Here is a 20,655-nt window from a genome sequence, read left to right as displayed (position 1 = left end):
CAAGAAAAACTGAGGAAATGGTGTCAGGCTTACAACCGAAGGCAGCCTACGTCATATACCAAGGACTTTGGTATTCTGTCCGACTTTGGGCTACCGGGAGCCGAATAACCATTTGGTAAGGACTACAACAGTGAATACACTCTAACATCTACATTTATGGTAAGTGTACACAACTGTACTTTCTTTTTAGCTCCTAAGAAAATAGGGTACCTCAAGCCCATACTGGATCTAACTTATCTGAACAAATCTGTGAAACGCACAAAGTTCAGGATGGTGTCAGTTCAGTCCGTCCTTCTTTTTTGACAGATGGGATGACTAGATGTGCTTGATAGACCCGAAGGATGTGTACTATCATATCAAAATGAGTAGGCTCTCAGAAGGTACCTCCATTTCAGGCAGGGAGCCAGCCACTTCTAGTTCTGAGCTCTTCCATTTGGTCTCACCACTGCTCCCAGGATGTTCACCATGTACATGACAGTAGTTGCAGCTCACCTTAAACTGCAAGTATTCCACGCGTTTTCCTTGTCTGGATGACTGGCTCCTAGTTGCACTGACCAGGCATCTGCTGATACGAGCCAGGGACTTTCTCTTGCAATTGGCTCCAACTTTAGGGGTCACTATAAATTTTCAGAAGTAGTTACAACCAGTGCAAACCATAGATTTTATAGGAGCTCATTTGGACACAAACAAAACCCTGGGCTATCTCACGCCAGATAGGCTTTATTCACTAAGGATGCAAATCAGACAAATTCTAGCTATTCCTGTCCTTCCAGCAAATGCCCTCTGGGCTTTGGGCAACATGGCTGCAGCAATAACATTACTACAAACAGCTCATTTTCACATGAGACTTCTTCAGTGGGCATTCAGTTCAATGGCCCTTTCTCCAACAACCCCTGAACCATCTTATAAGATTGTCATGGGTATGCAGAAATTTCTTTATTGTGGTGGCTTCACAACCCAGAAGTTGCACAAGGTCGACCAATCATTCTCCCAACTCCCATCGCCACACTGACCATGGATGCCTCCCAGCTTGACAGTTCAAGGCACGTAGACGCCCAGGAGACCAACCTGCATATCAACATTCTAGAGATGAGGACAGTGCTTCTAGCATTCCAAGCACTCTCCACCCTACTTCTTGTAGGGACTATTGTGATTCAGAGTGACAACATGTCAGTTGTATGGTACATCAACAAACAAGGTGAGACCAGGTCTTGCTCCCTATCTCAAGAGGCAGTGAGAGTGTGGCAGTGGGCTGTCTCTACCAAGCACTTTTAATCGCAATGCACATTCCAGGAGAGTACAACAATAGTGGTGGACAAGCTGAGCAGAGTTTTGTTGATACCCTACTAGACGTCTCTAAATCAGTCAATGGAAAACATGATATGTGTGAGTGTTCAATCTCACCGTTTGTTCTTACACACAGGTTCGGAGCAGAGTCGGCCGCATAGCAAAGCTTTGCATCTTAGAGAAGCTCGAGAATAGGCTATATCCCACAATCCTCCCTGCCATTACTCAGATCTAGTTTGCCGCTGCAACGGATCACATCGAAAGAGAGCTCGGACCAGAGAACATTTTGTTCAGATAAGATACTTATATATTTTTACTTAAAAGTTCTTATAGTTATTGGGAATTTAGGTTTTGATCATACTATAGTGTGTGTGTGTGTGTGTGTGTGTGTGTGTGTGTGTGTGTGTGTTGTAGTTAGTTCTGTCATTTTTTTTCATAGGTTTCCCTTTGGGGCCTACCTCTTCTATCACTTATAGCTATATATATATATATATATATATATATATATATATATATATATATATATATATATATATATATATATATACTTTTTCTTTTACTTATAGCTACTGTTTAAACTTTTTCACAGTAAGTGTCTTACTGCTGATTATGTCTGAGAAAGCCAAATCCGGTTTTAAAAGGTGTCAGTGTGGGCAGAAAATGTCCATCACCGACAACCACACTTTTTGCATCTACTGTCTTGGCCCCCTCCACTTGCAAGAGGATTGCTCTATATGCCATTCCTTCAGTGGGAGGGTCATGACAGATAGACGCAGGAAACTTATAGATAGGGGACTTCTTAAGCCTGCTTTCCAGGAAGCTTTGGACAAGTCGGACCAGGCTTCTAAGTCCTCGAAGGGGTCGAAGATGTTGGAGCCCATGTCATCGGCTCCGAGGTCATCTTCGAAAGTTCGTTCGCTGGTTCCACAGACTTCGGGGCCGAACGTTTATCTTTCACTGAGCCCCAGGTCTTGGAACCGGTGTCGGAGCTACCGCCACTTTCCATTCTTCGGTCGGTGCCATCTTCGGCCCCTTCGACCCGATCTTCCAGACCATTATCCGATACAGATGTGGATCGTGTCGTGCAGAAACTTATGGAGAACACGGCCCTTTCCAAGTTGATTGCAGTTTCCTCCCAGTTGGTGTCGAAACTAGAAGGCCTCCCTTTATCTCCAACAGGTCCTCCTTCGAGACCCATCCAGTCTTCGGAGCCGGGAGAGGATGAGCCGATGATAGTGGAGCTCTCGGTGCCGAAACCGTCCATTGCACGATCTACACCATTGACCTCGACTCCTTCGGCACCTATAGGTGAGTCCCGGAGTCTCTCTCTCCTTGGTTCCGGGACCGAGAGTCGTACCAACCTTTCGGTGCCGACTCTTCCTCTCGGGGCCTCGGTTCCGTCCTCGGGGTCGAGGCCCACGGGCCCCCGTGTCTGGGATTCTTCCATGTTCTTCGGAACCGGGGGAGTCCTCGACCCGAGGTTCAGGGGTTTTTCACCTTATGAGGAAGGTTTTGTCTACACAGACAACCACTTCATCGGAGGCGTCTTCTCCCTCCCCTAAGGAGCCGCTTTCTGTTTCTGTTCCCACGACACATCCAAAGCGTAGAGCACCATTGCCTCAGCCACCCCCAGAGGGTGCCCCCTGTTCCTCGGAGGCCTCACCGGAAGCCCCCTCCGATGAAGTTCCGAGGAAAAGACTGTGCAAGAGGAGGCACTTGGATTCCCTGCAGGAATCTCTAACATATGACACTGACTTGGATGAGGCAGAGGGGTCCCCAAAATCCCCCTCCGAGGATGTCTCATTTGCAGACATCTTAGAGATTTTAAAACAGAGGGGTGATTGGCAGTCCCTAGCCCCCACTGAGGACGAGTTGGGGTTGCTGAAGGCTTTTGGTGCTCAACCTTCTACCTCCTGGGTTACTCCGCCCTTCGATGAATTAATGGATTTAATTGCTCGAAGGGCGTGGGAGACACCGGACACAGTGGAACCGGTCCCTCGAAAACCAAGCAAGTTTATCACCGCTCCCCAGGACAAGTCTTATCTCACCAAAGGAGTCCCGGTTGACGCTATGGTGGTGGCTGCAGCCACTAAAAAGGAGATGTCTGAGTCTTCCTCTTCTGTTCATCCTCCTAATAAGGATTCTAGGACTATGGACAGATATGGGAAGCGCGTTTTTAGTTCAGCGACTTTTTCCATGTGTTCGCTAAACTATTTGACACACTTTACACGTCTACAGAGGGATCTCATCAAGGAGCTGAGAGATACCCTCCAGGGTAACACAGATGCTGCGGTTTCAGATAAGGTAACAGCACAGCTTAACACCCTTACCTCCATAGTGAACTCGTCCATGAGGCTCATCTCGTATGCGGCTTAAGGGTCGAGTAGAGCCGCAGCTTCAGCGATTGCTCTACGAAGACAATCCTGGATGTGGCTGTGCTCATTTGCGGAAGCCTTCAAGTCTTCCTTCGCCAATGCCCCCTTTGATGGTGCCACTCTTTTTGGGCCCAAAGTGAAAGAGACACTAACTCGGTGTGAGCAAGAAGGAAAGACTCTGTCTGCTGTCTGAGTACGTTTTTCCGCTCCATCTAGACCATACCCCAAAGGGCAACGAGGCGGAAAAATGTGGTTCCGTAAAACGCAGGGATCTTTCCAGGCCACCCAGAGTGATTCCCCCCCCCCCCCCAGAGGCAGAGGGGGGGCAGAAATGGAAGACGTTGCCCCGGCGGCAGAGGGGGTCCGCAGAACCAAGGCGACATGGATCCTATCCCTGGCAAGCCTCTCCAGCACTCCTGAACGGGGGCCCGACTGTCCTGCTCTGGAGGAAGTCGGGGGTCGCTTGGCTTTATACCCACAGGCCTGGCTAACTCTCACCTCAGACTCCTGGGTAAAAAGCATTGTACCCAGAGGATACAAAATCCCCTTCATGTCAACTCCACCCCAACAAAGAAGGTTTCCAGATGTGCCACCCCATCTGCGAGGCCCAGCAGCAATAGAAATTTCAAAGCTGCTCAAAAAAAAGTGTCATTCAGCCAGTCCCGGCAGACCAAAAAGGATCCGGAACTTACTCGAGGTTCTTTTTAGTTCCAAAAAAGACAGGGGACTGGAGACCCATTTTGGATCTCAGCAATCTCAATACCTTCGTGAAGAAGGAGAAGTTCCGGATGGTCACGCTTCAATCGATCCTTCCATTTTTGCAGAAGGGCGATGTGCTCGATTGATCTCAAGGACACGTACTACCACATCAAGATGGCCAGACCTTCCAGAGATCACCTGTGCTTCCAGCTGGGAGCCAGTCACTTTCAATTTCGAGCCCTGCTCTTTGGGCTCACCTCAGCCCCCAGGGTATTCACTAAATGCATGACAGTGGTAGCGTCTCACTTGAGATGTCTAGGATTCCGGGTGTTTCCCTATCTGGACGACTGGCTCCTCACCGCCACCACCGAGCGCTGCCTCATACAAGCCAGAGACTATACAGTCAACCTTTGTTCCCACCTAGGGATTTCTATAAACTTCGAAAAATCTGCCTTACTGCCCTCACAGCATATTTCATTCATCTGAGCAGACCTAGATATGCGCTTAACACTGGTAAAGCTCCCTCCAATAAGGGCTTCATCCCTCAAGGAACAGGTGGTTCTTCTACTGCAAAGCAGGAAAGCCCCGGCCAAACTAGTGTTGAAGGTTTTGGGACTCATGGCAGTGTCCCTGATTGCAGTTCCTATGGGGAGATTGCACATGAGGCTCCTCCAATGGCTGCTGTTCACGCTGTGGTCGTTCCAGCAGTTACCCCTAATGCACGAGATTCTGATAACAGATTCTTGCAAGCGAGACCTCTCTTGGTGGGTGTTCAGTCAGGATCTCACTATGGGTCGTCCATTTGTTCTACCGAATCCGATGGCCATGATAATCACAGACGGTTCCCTGATAGGGTGGGGGGGACTATTTCAGGGAAGAACAGTCCAAGGGGAATGGTCCAACATGGAGTACAACCTGCACATAAATGTTCTGGAAATGAGGGCGGTGTTCTTGGCGTTGCAACACTTTCAAACCCTCCTACCTCTAGGAACAGTAGCAGTTCAGACAGACAACATGTCTGTAGTCTGGTACATAAACAAACAAGGGGAAACCAGATCTTGCCCATTATGCAGAGAGGCCATGAGAATTTGGCAATGGGCAGAGTCCACGGGTCGCTTTCTGATAGCAATGCACATACTGGGGTCATCCAACGTCATTGCGGACAGGTTGAGCAGAGCCATCCTGTTACCTCACGAGTGGTCCCTCAGGCTACAGGTAGCGGAAAGAATTTTCCGCAGATGGGGCCAGCCTTGCTGCGATCTATTTGCCTCCCCGATGAATACCAAATGCAGAAGCTATTTTGCCCTTCTACCCCCTCCAGGGAATGTCCCCAGGGAAGCACTGATACACGATTGGCCCCCGGGTCTCCTGTATGCATTTCCACCTACCCCCTTGATTCCCAAATTTCTTCAGAAAGCCATGAACCTGGAAAGGACAATTATACTCATAGCCCCATTCTGGCCTCGACAGATATGGTTCCCCTTTCTTCGAGCCCATTAAACAGAGGAACCGTGGATCCTGGACCCAGTACCAGATCTACTGACACATTCGTCGGGTGTTCCTCACCCGTCTCTTCTATCCCTCAAACTAGCAGCTTGGCTGCTCCACTTCCCCGCCTAGCCAGGTCTGATCTACTTTCTCCGGCAGTTCAACGCATTTTGGTTGCCTCTCATAAGGCTTCCACTACAAAACTCTACAGGAGTAAATGGAAAAGCTTTGTGTACTGGGCATCTAGCCAACACTTGGACCCCTTGGTAGCTCCTTTACATAAAGTTCTAGAATTTTTATCCATCCTTTTTCACAAAGGAGCCTCTACTTCCACACTAAGAGTACAGTTGGCGGCCATATCCAACTTCCATGTTGGCGAGGACGTTTCTTCTATTATGTCCCACAGGCTTTGTAAGGCTTTTATGAAAGGTTCCTTCCATCTTCGACCACCCGTCAGAGACCGTTTATGCCCATGGAATTTAAATTTGTTATTGTCGCAACTAATGTTGCCACCCTTCGAACCAGCCTCTTCTTGCCTCTTGAAGTTTTTGTCATGGAAGACTCTTTTTCTTGTAGCGGTTACTTCAGCTCAAAGAGTTTCAGAGCTGCAAGCACTATCAGTCAAACCACCTTACTTATTTTCCACCCAGATAGTTTCTTTACAAACAAACCCGTCTTTCCTTCCTAAGGTATGTTCTGTCATAAATATTAATCAGTCCATTGAACTCCCTACCTTTTTCAAAAACCATACCAGCAAGTTGGAATATATGCTGCACAAGTTAGATGTCCACAGACAGCTAAGATTTTATTTGGACAGGACTAAGGATTACAGAAAAACAGATCAACTTTTTGTTGCGTTTGCAGACAATAAAAAGGGCATGGCAGTTACAAAACGTACACTTTCTAAATGGCTTACTGATTGTATAGCTTTTGTATATTCTAAGTCGAATCAGGCCTTGCCCACCAAACCTAAGGGCCATTCTACTAGATCCGTTTCCACTTCCTTGGCTCATGCAGCTCGCCTGCCTTTGGACACTATTTGTGCAGCAGCCACGTGGTCTAAACCACATACTTTCATCGCTCATTATAGAGTTGACAAAGCCTCCAAAGACAGGACATCTTTTGGTTCCACTGTGCTTAGGAACGTTCTTCCATGAGTCACTCGGGGTGACGGAGCTAGGGACGCTACCCGTGTGTAAGAACAAACGGCGAGATTGAACACACTCACATAAAGAAGTTATGTTCTTACCATAACGTTCCATGTGGAGTGTTCATCTCGCCTTTGTTCTTACATTCCCTCCCTTCCCTCCCTCACGTGTTTGGAAGAACGAGTAGGACTAGAGTCTGGTCCACATGCCTTAACCTCTTCCGGGTATATTGTTTCTTACCTCATGGGGTATATTTCGCTACCCTTTAGTTAATTTGTCAGTCAGATAGTGTCTCTGATTTTTGTGGCTGTGTGTAGCCTTAGCTCCTGAGGTTTATGGTTGGTCTGGTTTGCTTGCAAACTAGATCTGAGTAATGGCATGGAGGATTGTGGGATATAGCCTGGTCTCGAGCTTCTCTAAGATGCAAAGCTTTGCTATGCGGCTGACTCGGAGCATCGGCTCCGAACCTGTGTGTAAGAACAAAGGCGAGATGAACACTCCACATGGAACGTTATGGTAAGAACATAACTTATTTTTTCTTCAAATGGGGTCAACCTTGCTGCGACCTCTTTGCTTTTCCCCTCAACAATAAAAGCAGCAGGTTCTTAGCTCTGATCCCTCAGCAGGGACAGTCACCAAGAGATGCCCTAGTCCCCCAGTCTACCTTATGCATACCCACCTGTTCTGCTATTTACCAAATTTCTTCAGAAAACAAGCAGATTGAAGAGCAGAGTGATCCTCATGGTTCCCTTGTGGCCTCCACAAGTCTGGTTCATCTTCTTGTGGTCTCATCTGATTTGCTCACCATGGATGCTGGAACCCTTTCCAGATCTCCTGTCTCACCCCTCAGGGCAACTCCATCCAGATCTCTACAACTTGAAGTTAACCGTATGGTTTCTCTAATTCCAGTGATGGCTAGATATTCCAGGCTTTTTTCCCCAATTCAGAAGATTTTAATTTCTTCTCATAAGACCTCTACCAGGAAAATTTATAAAAGTAAGTGAGAAAGGTTTTCCCTATAGGCCGAACAGAACCACAATGACCTTCACACTGTGCCCAATCCAACAGTATTGGACGTCTTAGCTAGTCTGTTTCATTGTGGGGCCAGTTTTTCTACTGTCAAAGTTCAGTTGGCAACCATCTCCAATTTCCGTATTGGAGAAAATTCTGGATCCTTAGCTTCCTTTAGACTTCACAAAGCTTTTCTTAGAGGTATGTTTCTACTTCGTCCCTCTATCAAAGACCCTACCCCTCTGTGGGACTTCACTATGGTTCTCCAAACACTGATCTTACCTCTCTTTGACCTGGCTGCAAAGATAGATTTAAATTTTTTGTCTTTGAAAACAGCTTTTTTTAGTGGCTATCACTTCTGCTGAAAGAGTATCGGCGCTTCAAGCCTTATTTTCCAAATCCCTTTATCTTCTCTTTTATAAAGGTAGAATTAGTCTATGTATTAATCCCTCTTTCTTACCCAAGGTCACCACAGAACATACTATTAATCCATTAGCCTCCCTGTGTTCTTCTCAAATTTCCTGAATATGGGAGAATGTATGCTGTTCCTCTTAGATGTTCATAGACTATTGCACTCCTACCTGGATAGAACAAAATTTTTCAGAAAATCTGACCAACTGTTAGTGGCTTTCTCCAATTCTAAAAAAGGGAAAGCAGTTGTCAAAGCTACCATAACTAGATGGTTGCGGGATTGTATCTCTCTCATATATACTCCTCTTCTAAGAATATTCCCTTGAAAGAATGGGAGCTATGGTTAAGAAGTAACTAGAATTATTTAGAGGGACTGACGAATGTTAAAGTATTGCAGTATAAGAGGAATTTCACAGAATAAGAGGAGGATCAGCTGCACAATGCTAGACAGAAAATGAGGGGTTACCACTAGAGCACAAAAACTTGTAGCACAACGTCTTTGACAACAGAAAGTAGAAAGGGTTGTCGCCAAACTTGGGGCGCCTAAAATGAGGAAGGTAACAAGGTCCTGTAGAGGTATTAGAAATAATTATGAAATTCTGTGAGAGTCTCTATAAAGCAGAGAAATATGAAAGTCAAGAAAAGATACAAATGGAAATGTTTATGGAAGAATTAAATATGCCAAGGTTAAAGGTAGATGAGGCTCCATTACTAATGGATAGGCTAGGAGGAGATGAGATTGTGATGCATAACCAATCCACAGGAAAGTTCCCAAGAGTAGATAATATTCCTGTAGAGGTTTGGAAGCTAGGAGGAAAACAAACTGTTAAAGATCTGGAAGGTTTTCTTTAACAGTATTTTAAGACGAGGAGAAGTACCACCATCCTGGAAGAAAGTAGTGGTAGCTGTAATACTTGGAGGGTAAGGATCCATCGGTTCCGTTTCAGTACTAAACCAGGATTATTAAGTGTTCATGTTTATAATGGCTAAAAGAATGGCAAACATAATGCCAAAACTGATAGATCTGGGTCAGTGTGGTTTTGTGGAGGGGAGGCAAACATTTGACAATATTAACAGAACACTGATGATCCAGAGGGAAGCAGAATGTAAGAAAATACCATTGTTGTTGGTCGGTCTTGATGCAGAGAAAGCATTTGAGAGATTAAGCTGGGACTTTATGAGCAGGGCAATGGAAGCATTTGAATTTTCCGAAAAAAATTAAAAGGTTGATTAGGAGGAGAGATGAGGGATCGAAGGCACAGATTAAAGTGGGTGGGTGGGTGGGGTCCTCTCTGATAATTTCTGCTGGAGCAGAGTAACCAGGCATGGGTGTCCTCTTTCCCTTTTATTATGTGCATTATGTTTAGAAACATTGCCAAAGAAAATAAGGGACTCAGAAATTCAAGGATATAATAGGAATGGTAGTAATCAAAACTTGGATTTATTTGCGGATCATATTTTTGTTTATACCTGACAAAACCAGAAAGAGACATCACAGTGTTGTGGAACATTCTGAGACAATTTCAGATCTTTTTGGGATAGAAAGGTAGTGATGCTAAAACGAAGGCAATAGTGATAAATTATGTTCCCACACAGGAATTGGTTCAGGAATATCCATATTTATGGGGACATGGTAAAATGAAGTATTTAGGAGTGTGAATTAAAAATGATTCTATTGTGGCAGATAAGGGTATGTGGGAAGATAGTAAACAAAAGATAATACAAAAACTGAGAAAATGGAAGCTTTGTTGTATAGATATGGATAAGATGCAAGCAGTTAAAATGTTTTTAGCCCCTTTAGTCTTGTACACAAGTCAGGCATATTTTTATCAGCCAGAGGCGAAGTTGTGGATAGCAATTAATAAAGAGCTGAAGGACTTTATCTGGGAGGGGAAGACAGCAAGAGTCAAGTGGGAGAAGCTGATTCTTCCAGTAGAACAGGGTGGGTTGGGTTTACCCAATTTGAATGGGGTATTTCAGAGCTACACAGTTAAGACTCCTATACCTAGTAGAAGCAGAAAACGTATTTCAAAGTGGAAGGGGATGATGAAAGGCGGGGGGGGGGGCTCAAGAAACAAGGAGAGACTGGGATTTTGGATGCAGGCTTTTAAGGAGAGCAACAATAATCATACAGAATATTCTGTCCATAAAGTAGCAGAAAGTATTCTAATAACGAAGCCAACATGGGATTGGCAAAAAGAGATTCTGCTGATAAGATGACTGCAATTAGGGATGTAGACAATAGGCAAAGGGGGTTGGAATTTATTGGAGAAAACTGTCAAAGGAACCAAGGTATTGGGAGCAAATAACTAGAAACAGAACGATATATAGAATGAGCAGACACCAAGAATTTATTCAGACTGCAGGTTAGAGATTGCCTTCCCTTCAGAGTGTAGGCAGAGAGAGAGAAATAGTGGTGTCCTAAACGAAAGACCAGCACTGGTAGTGTTTCTTTAGTAGAATCTAGAACAGAAACTGCCATTAAAACAGGAATAATTAGTAGAGCATATAAAATATTGCATGATAACTATATAAGAATCAATCAGAGGAGGTTAGAAAGGATTGGCAAGAGAGATTGGATAAGTAATTCACAAAGAAACAATGGGAGAATATATGTAAGTCCCCCAAATATGCAACAAAATCTAGAAGATTTAGGATTTTTGCCTGGAAATCTTTGCATATATATTTCTATACTCGTAGACTCCATAGAATTTTTCCTCAGGCAGACAGCAAATGTTGGAGGTGTGATGGGGAAGAAAGAGGTAATTGAGAACATATTTTCTGGGAGTGAGGTGAATTGGCAGACTAAGGATCCCTTGCGGGATGCACGGTCAGAAATGCTGGGATGGCAGATTGCTCTGACGAGAGAGATGATTTTTCTGAGCTATGATACAGAATCAGAATTAACTAGGCATGGTAATGCCTTGCTGTGTCTAATAATGGTGGCTGCCAAAAAAGCAATTAGTAGAAAATGAAAATCAGAATCTAAACCGACTATACTAGAAGTAGTGAATATAGTAAAAGAGATGAAACCACTGGAATTGAGGTCTTTGGAAAATGGTAGGAGAAAGCTACGTAGGAAAATGAGAATTGTGGTAACAATATATACAAGGGAAGGAATGAGGTTTAAAAGGCAGCCGGACTCTAATGAGCAATGTAATGTTTGACTGAAAAAGATTGGGTAGATGGGAGTGTCGGGATGGTTTGTAATGTAAAACCCTTGCAGCTAGGATTGTGTTGGTGTGGTTTGTTTTCATTTGTATAAATGTATTATTGCCTATGTAGTAAGTGATGGTATAATAAAGAATGTTTCTTGTTTAAAAAAAAAGGTAGGAGTTGAATAATTTATGTAATGTTGCTTAGGTTATATGGTATATAGCAATATATGCAAAGTAAAATGTTTAATTATAGTGTGATTACTTTTATATTAATGTAAATTTGCCTATCTCACAAGTGACAATTCAATAAAGGTGCTTGGAAAAGAATCAATTAAAAATTATGTCTTTAATACAGATATTGCAGATGTTTCAGTGCAGCAATGCCAACAGCGGTATTCTGATATGAAATATAGAGGGCGTGGAGATGACTTTATTTTCAAGGCTGAATTCATTGTAGCGGATTGCTCTAAGGTAATTTAGTATTTGTTTATCTAGGTAGTAAAAATCCTTAAGGATTAGATTGCACAATTCCTGCTTTAAATTGTAACCATTCTGGCTTGGACTTGGATGGCCCTTTTTATAGGTTTTTTCCTTGTTTTATGAGAATTGTGGTGAAATGCCACTCTGTCAACTGCCATTTGACAGAAGTATAATCTCTTACATTTGTTGAGCTTAAAATCCAAGTTCCCTGTTAACTTAGGTTACAAGTTTCCATTAAATAAATTCTTGCATTTTCTTGTTAACAACTTCAGACTTTTGGTGCATGTGGTGAATGTTCTGATTTTTGCCATTAATTTTTTTCTTGTTTTTATGCAGAGTATGCTTGATGATCACTGGATAAGCCAAAAGGTAGTAAATTGTCCAAAGATCCTACTACATCCCATCCGTCTGGATCCTCAGGACAATTGTCCGTTCCGAGCCCACAAAGCTAGTACTTTAGCCTTGAGTCCCTGTTAATTTATTTTCCCAAAATGTCCGTGTGTGAAGCCATTTCAGTTCTTGTTTGCCAACACACAGTTCAGACATGGATTATCTCCTCTGCAAAGCTAAGCCCTTCTCAGTATTTCTCTCATTTTTACAAAGCTGTTTATATTCTTGTATAATTAGCCTATTTAACTATTCTGCTGTCCTTGAAAAAATGCTTTAGTTCCTTTATCTTTGTCTCTGCAGATTTGCAAGGTCCCTTCCACCATCTCCAGTCTTCTTTCTGCTTAAAAAAAGCTTTAGTATTTAGATTTTAGAATTAACATTAAGATAATGTTTGTTATTCTTAGATAGTGTTCTACAGTTAATGTTGTAGTTTTTCTCTTATGGTTAGTGTCCGACTCTCATGTCTGCTCTACATAACTCTTAGATTTTGCTTTTTGTGTGTGTGCATGAATCTGATGTTATTCATGTCACTATTTCTCACTTTTGTGTCATAGGATCTGACATTAGATCCTAGCTGACAACTTTTCAGCCATATCCTAGGCTTGAGCTCCTCCCACGCCCATAATCCCTTGCTGCCCGCTAACCCCTGAGATTGAGTTTGCCCCAGAGCTAGAAGACAGCCGTAGTAGACCTGTACCACCAGATAGGACATCTCCACTTCCTCTAGATCCAACAGGATGGGGGAAGGAGGGAGGGATAGTGATGAATAGGATAACACAGATGCTAAGTTATGGTAAGTACATAACTCTTTATCTGACATCCGTGTCATTATTCCTCACTTCTGGGGCAGAGTCCGTCCCCATCTACCATAAATCCTGGGTGGCTTCATGGAAGGATATGCCGAAGAACAGTGGGGCCAAAGGAAGCCCTATTCCTGGAAACTAGGTTGAGTTTGTAATGTGTAATGAAGGTGTGAGGAGTAGACCAGGTGGCTGCAAATGATCTCATTCTGATTCCCAGTTTGAAGGACAGAAGTTAGACTTGGACTGTGTGTCTCAAGTTCTCATGCAATAGAATTGGGAATCTTAGGAAAGGTGTAAAGATTCCCCTCCTGAAGAGTTGTCTTTTATTTGATACTTTTGTCAGAATTAACTTGTTTCAATGGGAACAAAAAAATTCCAAAATCCTAGCAAAGATGTTATGATTTTTTATGTTTTTTTTTTTTCCTCAAACTGCAGCTGTTCCTCCTGTGTTGCCAGCCTTAGTCAAATTATAAGCTGCAAAGAAAGCATCTTCTAACAGTCAGCCACCTGCTCCCAGTAAGTCTGTTACATTACGTAATGTGCTCCAGGCCCACATATTCCTTTTTTCTAACACCAGGCCAGACCCTGCAACAATTGTTGTAAAAATTTGCTTCTGTTATATTCCTTAAACAACTAGCCCTATTTCCTTCTGAAAGGCTAGGAAAAGCCTTTGATAGATTTGGGAAGAAAGTTTGTACTTCTGCCTTTGCCTTTAGAATAGTGAATTGTCAGGCTCATGTGCGTTTCTGCCACCTTCCTTTGATAATATGAAATAAAATACTGACATTCCTCCTTCAGAGACTAAGGCATTTCTGAATTCCTTACTATCTTCTTTGTCTTTGTGTGCTTATGACTCTGCTGATGCTGTTTCTAGAGCAGCTGCCACTGGATCATTAATGAGAAGATTTACCTAGCTACATTTTCAGAATTTACTAGAGGATGTCAGAGCTGAGATTCTGAATGCTAAAGCAAGAGTTTTTTTTTAGCTAAGACCTGGCCCCCTAACCCCAGAAAGGAACCCATCAGTTCTGGAAAAGGGAATAAAGATAAGTACGTTAAAGAGTGGCAAGCTAAACATAATCGGAAGTCTGAGGATCTTCATGGTTGGGGGACCCTCCCCTGAGGCATCAGTCATGACTTAAACCTGCTGTCCTCTCCCCTTCCCCCTAACTCAATCCCTCCTCAGGCTGTGCAGATAACACTCAGTAAAATGTTTTATCAAAAAAAAAAAAAATGTCCAAAAAGACCATTCTTGAGCATTCCAAACCTGTGCTACCAGAACTGGTGCAGAACACCTGCACTGCATTTATCTGTACTGCCTTTCACACTTTCATTGACCATTGTAAACTAGGGATGGCATCCAGGTGCACACTTGCAATTTTTGCAGGGTGTTACTAAACAAGCTAATTTGTTATTGATTCTACTGGGAACCTATCTTTTCACTTGAATGAATATGCCCCTTTACCTTTCATATGGGTAATGCCTGCTGAATGAGCATTTGTTTGAAGAAGATAGATTAGTCATGCAGGCAGTTAGTGTAACTTCGTATGTTCAAGCTGTGATCTTTCTACAGGAAAAAAGCTTCTGCTGTCCTTAACTTTGTATGTCTTTAATTGGTGTGCGATGCCTTTTGTGACTGGTAGATCTAGTTGCTTTCTTTTTGTTCTGCTTTGCAGACCAACAAGCACTGAATGAATGCTGTGTTCCTGTGTTGACTATTTTAAGGAGGGTCATCTTCCTAAGTATGACAGTTCACAGAACTAGTCTACAGGCATATACTGGAGGACTGGGAAGAGCATCAACAAAACAGTTTGTATTTTTATCACGTCTCCGAGATCTATAGCTATGGTACTTTTTTTTTCAAACAGTTTCCTGGGTATTTGAAGGAAGCAATGTAATTCATTGGCTAAAGGAGTACTTAGGCATTTAGGGAATGAAGCTTGCCTTGAGTAGCTCGCGTAAGATATAGTCTTATTCAGCATTGAATTTGCAATGTCCCTTCACTGCAATGGGCCTGTGAAAATTCAACCTACCTTAGACCTGTGTGTACAGACTTTGTAGTGTTAATTGTGGAAGCATCTTGTTTCATGCTATAATGGTGGTTCAGTTTCTGCAGCAAGGAGAGGACTGGGTCTTCAAAAACATCTCTAAAGCTCCATGTTTGTTTTATTTTACTTTAATTGTTGTAACCAGTAGGCTTAAGTGTAGCCGCGGTGGTGCAGTGGTAGCGTTGTTGCCTCACAGCAAGAGGTTCTCCCATTCGATTCTCGGCTGGAGCGCCTTCTGTGTGGAGTCTGCATGTCCTTCCCGCGGTCGAGTGGCGTTTGAAAGACATGCGTGAATGGGCATGCATTCGTTGAAGGTTGGGCATCGGGCTGGCACCTCAGCACTGTAAAAAATCTACTGCCAATCATTAGCAGACTGAAGTTCCACTGTGGCGACCCCTAACCTGGAAAAGCCGAAAGAAGAACAAACAGTAGGCTTAAGTGTCTAAATTCCTCTTTTCAAGAGTGGCTTGCTCAGAGATGCGCAGTAGTCAGATGGAGGCTGAGAGAATGAAGCCTTGGATTTTGGTAAACAGTTGAGAAACAGCTACTTTAATCCTCTGTGCTTGCCAAATAACTCTTTTCCTAGGGATATTGGACCTGTCTTAGTCCTTCAGTTACATTGCTGCAGAAACTTGATTTTTGTTCAACCAGATCACTTTCCAAAAGGGTGAGGTGATTTCCCTGAAAACAAACAAACAAAAAAATGCAAAATAAAGTTGGAAAATCCATCCTGTGCTTGTAGGGAACTTCCTTAGCTGCTCTTCCTGAGTGTGCTATGGAAATGGTGAGTAATTGTAAATATTAAAATTTTGTCAGCTGACAAACAGGGGGAAGAAAGAATTTTTGGTTTAGAATATGATTGTATCTGGAACTTTGAAACCTATTGTGATGTTTATATTTTTGGTTTCCAATGTAGGAACTTCTGACTACAAAATATGAGGATCCAAACATCCTTTTTGACCTCTGCAGTTCACAGTTTGTTTATCATTATTCATTTGAAAGCAAGGAGCAAGCTGACACTATGCTGAGAAATGCCTGTGAAAGACTTCGACCGGGTGGATATTTCATTGGCACAACTCCTAATGCTTTTGAACTTATGTAAGTATTTTAATTGTATGTGCTGTTATTTATTATGCTTGTTTTTCATTCTTTGTTTCCTTTCTACACCCATTGGTACTATTTTGCAGACCATTGTCCTCTGGATACGTTGTTCCCATTGTTTCACTTTGCCATACTCCCACTGCATGTTGTAGATGCTGTATTCCCATCACCCTTCAGAGTGTGGCAAGAGATTGAAGTAGCTAGGTCAGTGGGTTCCTGTATGTCATGAAGCAATGTCAGGTTGTTTTTATGCTGAAGATCCTGCAACCTGTCATCTGTATTTTCATTTTTTGTATGAAAAGCTCCACTATCCACAGGGAGCAAAACCCCAAGTCAAGTCACTTCTTGGCATTTTTTCAAGCAGATTTTTTGGAGAGCACTTGCTTGTTGTTTTACATTCTTCTTTTATGCAGCCTTTTTCTTTCCGCCTTCTCTGCAAGTTCAGCCTACCAAATACACCAGTGGTGCTGGTGAAGTCATCCCCACTTCGCATCCCCTTATTAGATCATACAGTTTAAAGGTCTGCGTTTTCTGCAGAAAATTGCACTCCTGCAAATTTTTGTAGTTTTACCACTCATTAAAAAAAATTCTTATCTATATTCCAAGCTCAGCCTGTTCCCATTAATTTTTGACCGTCTGCCATTTATCCTTTTTCCTTTACCATCTGAAGTTAACTTTCTCAACTAGTGAGCCTCTTACAGCCTTATTTTTCTTGACTTTGGCTTACCTCGGCTTCCCCAGCTTTTTATTTATTTTTTATTTATATCTTTTTTTTTTTTGACTGTTAAAGGAATTTTGTATACTATCTTAAGTTTAGGTTGGAAGTCAGTATTTTATTAGTCACTGTTTTGTCAGAGTAATTCATGCTGCTTGGCACTATGGGAGATATTTGCATATTTGTTTTTGCTATGTGGTTTCCTTTTTGTTCAAGTGCATTGAAGCACCTTTTTAGTCAGTACTTTACTTTTTTTTGTATCAGGACACACCACGAGAAACATTGGATTCTTCAAAAAGTATAAATCCTTTTATTCCAATCGATAAGACAAAGAATAAGCGCTTTCACATGCGTCTTGCATGCTTCTTCAGATACAATTTAAAATACCCAACTTAACTCCTTTTATACGTATCATTACAAGCAGTTGTTATCAATGAGGCAATTATTCCATTATAACAGTAATTAGCCAATTAATGGGAAATTACTTCCCTCTCCATGATCCACTGCAGTGCATTAAGTTTAGTTTCCCTTTGGTTATGTGAAAAACAGCAACGACATACACATGAACAACTACATAACAAAACAAACCTCAGTACATGCATAGCTTATGCTCTAATCATCTTAACCTTTTTAAACAACGCAAACATGACCTGTTGAGAATATAACCTATTAAAAGCACATTTAGTACGCATAATTCACAGACATAGCAATGCCCTCATATTCCGATCTGCTTATTATAGAATGGGGCAGAGCAGACACCTACTCCATGTACACAGCGATATTGGTTAATATATCATATTTCAAAAAAATCATTCTTCAAAAGAATTCCAGACATCGAGTGATGTTCTATCTGCGGTAGAAAACAATAATCATTCTCCGCATTATACATACACAGAGAGAGGTTCTGTCTGCGGTGGAGATCAATAATCATTCGCCACATCGTACATAAATAGGCACGACAGTTGTGAAAAGTTAAGATAAAACAACCACTGAAGTTAGAAACTTCTATTGTAAAAGTTATCACTGACTCCATTCACCGTTGTCTACTCTTAGATCACATTCATGTTAAGAAGTCTTGTATAGACGCGTGACGTATATAACAAATATCTATGTATGGAGTATATGTGTATGCAAGATAAAGAAAAAATAATATTAATAATAACAACTGTTAATCAAAATTAAATAAATATCGACTAAAACAATCACATTCCATAGGTTACTAAACCTCTTCACAATGTTAAAATTATCTAAAAATACATCTAATCATTAAAATATCTAAGTGGTTATTACTGAACTATCAAAATAGGACAAGCAGCTCATCAAAGCTGCCAGTTCTCAAATTCATCATACCACAATTATCTTACTAAAATCAACACCAGCTCCGGGTGTCTTCCTAATAAAAGGTTAAATTCTAACACTGAACTGGAAGAATTATAAACTCCTTCTATTTTATTATTTCAGATCTTGGAGTATATTTCTGTTAAATAGCTCTCTATATAATCCAACTCATCCTAACTCAATTATCGAATAAGGTTGGAAGTATGAATACATAGCAGAGTGACCATTAAGCTGTAAGTAACTAGCATCCGAGGAGATAGGATAAATAAGGCTGTAAATTTCTATGGTATCTTATTTATCAAAGGTCATGTCCATTGAAAACGTACCTCTAAAGAGAGTCTTATTGATACCTTAGGTCAGGGGCACACAGAGACCCAGGGATTAATAACTATACTACTGTCAAACCATTCTTAGAATAGATCGATGTATCAATAAGACTCTCTTTAGAGGAAGGTTAAAAAAGAGAAGTCAACATAATAAGTATTTTTATCCTGAGCATAGTCAGTAGTATCAGATATCAGTGATATATATATAGTTACTGGACATTAATGACAATAGCTTAATGAGACTTCAATGATGGGACATGGTTAGACTCTCTTTGGCCTTTGAATCATAGGAATAGATAGTCCTTTATGCCTTAGAGACAGTGGTGATGTGAGACCTGGGAACAGACAACTAGTATTATGGTAAAATTTCCTCTTCAATCTGTATTTGAATCCTTTGGAAACAGGAAAGATGTATTTCATTATGTTCATTTATTTATCGGAAATTAATTTTGAGATAGTATTGACCACTAACTTTAAAGTACAAAATAGGAATTTTTGCAACTTGATAGATAGATAGTTAGATGGACATTCTAGAGAGATAAATAGTATGATCGATAGCTTTTTCCTGTTATACCTAATACCACTTCCTATTAAAAGTGTTGATGAGAATGTTGATACATGACACGTTTTCCATGGACATGACCTTTGATAAATAAGATACCATAGAAATTTACAGCCTTATTTATCCTATCTCCTCGGATGCTAGTTACTTACAGCTTAATGGTCACTCTGCTATGTATTCATACTTAGTTGATTTGAACTTCCAACCTTATTCGATAATTGAGTTAGGATGAGTTGGATTATATAGAGAGCTATTTAACAGAAATATACTCCAAGATCTGAAATAATAAAATAGAAGGAGTTTATAATTCTTCCAGTTCAGTGTTAGAATTTAACCTTTTATTAGGAAGACACCCGGAGCTGGTGTTGATTTTAGTAAGATAATTGTGGTATGATGAATTTGAGAACTGGCAGCTTTGATGAGCTGCTTGTCCTATTTTTGATAGTTCAGTAATAACCACTTAGATATTTTAATGATTAGATGTATTTTTAGATAATTTTAACATTGTGAAGAGGTTTAGTAACCTATGGAATGTGATTGTTTTAGTCGATATTTATTTAATTTTGATTAACAGTTGTTATTATTAATATTATTTTTTCTTTATCTTGCATACACATATACTCCATACATAGATATTTGTTATATACGTCACGCGTCTATACAAGACTTCTTAACATGAATGTGATCTAAGAGTAGACAACGGTGAATGGAGTCAGTGATAACTTTTACAATAGAAGTTTCTAACTTCAGTGGTTGTTTTATCTTAACTTTTCACAACTGTCGTGCCTATTTATGTACGATGTGGCGAATGATTATTGATCTCCACTGCAGACAGAACCTCTCTCTGTGTATGTATAATGCGGAGAATGATTATTGTTTTTTACCGCAGATAGAACATCACTCGATGTCTGGAATTCTTTTGAAGAATGATTTTTTTGAAATATGATATATTAACCAATATCGCTGTGTACATGGAGTAGGTGTCTGCTCTGCCCCATTCTATAATAAGCAGATCGGAATATGAGGGCATTGCTATGTCTGTGAATTATGCGTACTAAATGTGCTTTTAATAGGTTATATTCTCAACAGGTCATGTTTGCGTTGTTTAAAAAGGTTAAGATGATTAGAGCATAAGCTATGCATGTACTGAGGTTTGTTTTGTTATGTAGTTGTTCATGTGTATGTCGTTGCTGTTTTTCACATAACCAAAGGGAAACTAAACTTAATGCACTGCAGTGGATCAAGGAGAGGGAAGTAATTTCCCATTAATTGGCTAATTACTGTTATAATGGAATAATTGCCTCATTGATAACAA

At 41.3% G+C, this 20,655-nt stretch overlaps 1 protein-coding gene across 2 annotated transcripts in view; it reads left to right on the top strand.

Moving 5' to 3' along the window:
• Positions 1-20,655, top strand: part of RNMT (RNA guanine-7 methyltransferase) — a 638,341-nt gene that overhangs the window by 326,179 nt on the left and 291,507 nt on the right. For both annotated transcript variants that reach the window (XM_044067181.1, XM_044067182.1), the window contains exons 5-6: positions 11,933-12,048; positions 16,215-16,396. In XM_044067181.1, the coding sequence (XP_043923116.1) occupies positions 11,933-12,048; positions 16,215-16,396 (298 nt within the window). The remainder of the gene's footprint in view (positions 1-11,932; positions 12,049-16,214; positions 16,397-20,655) is intronic.

The sequence above is a fragment of the Protopterus annectens genome, chromosome 3.part1 (assembly GCF_019279795.1).
Source record: "Protopterus annectens isolate FY-2018-M chromosome 3.part1, PAN1.0, whole genome shotgun sequence".
NCBI lineage: Eukaryota > Metazoa > Chordata > Ceratodontiformes > Protopteridae > Protopterus > Protopterus annectens.
Note: the sequence above shows the minus strand (reverse complement) of the source record. Positions and strands in the feature narration are given on the sequence as shown.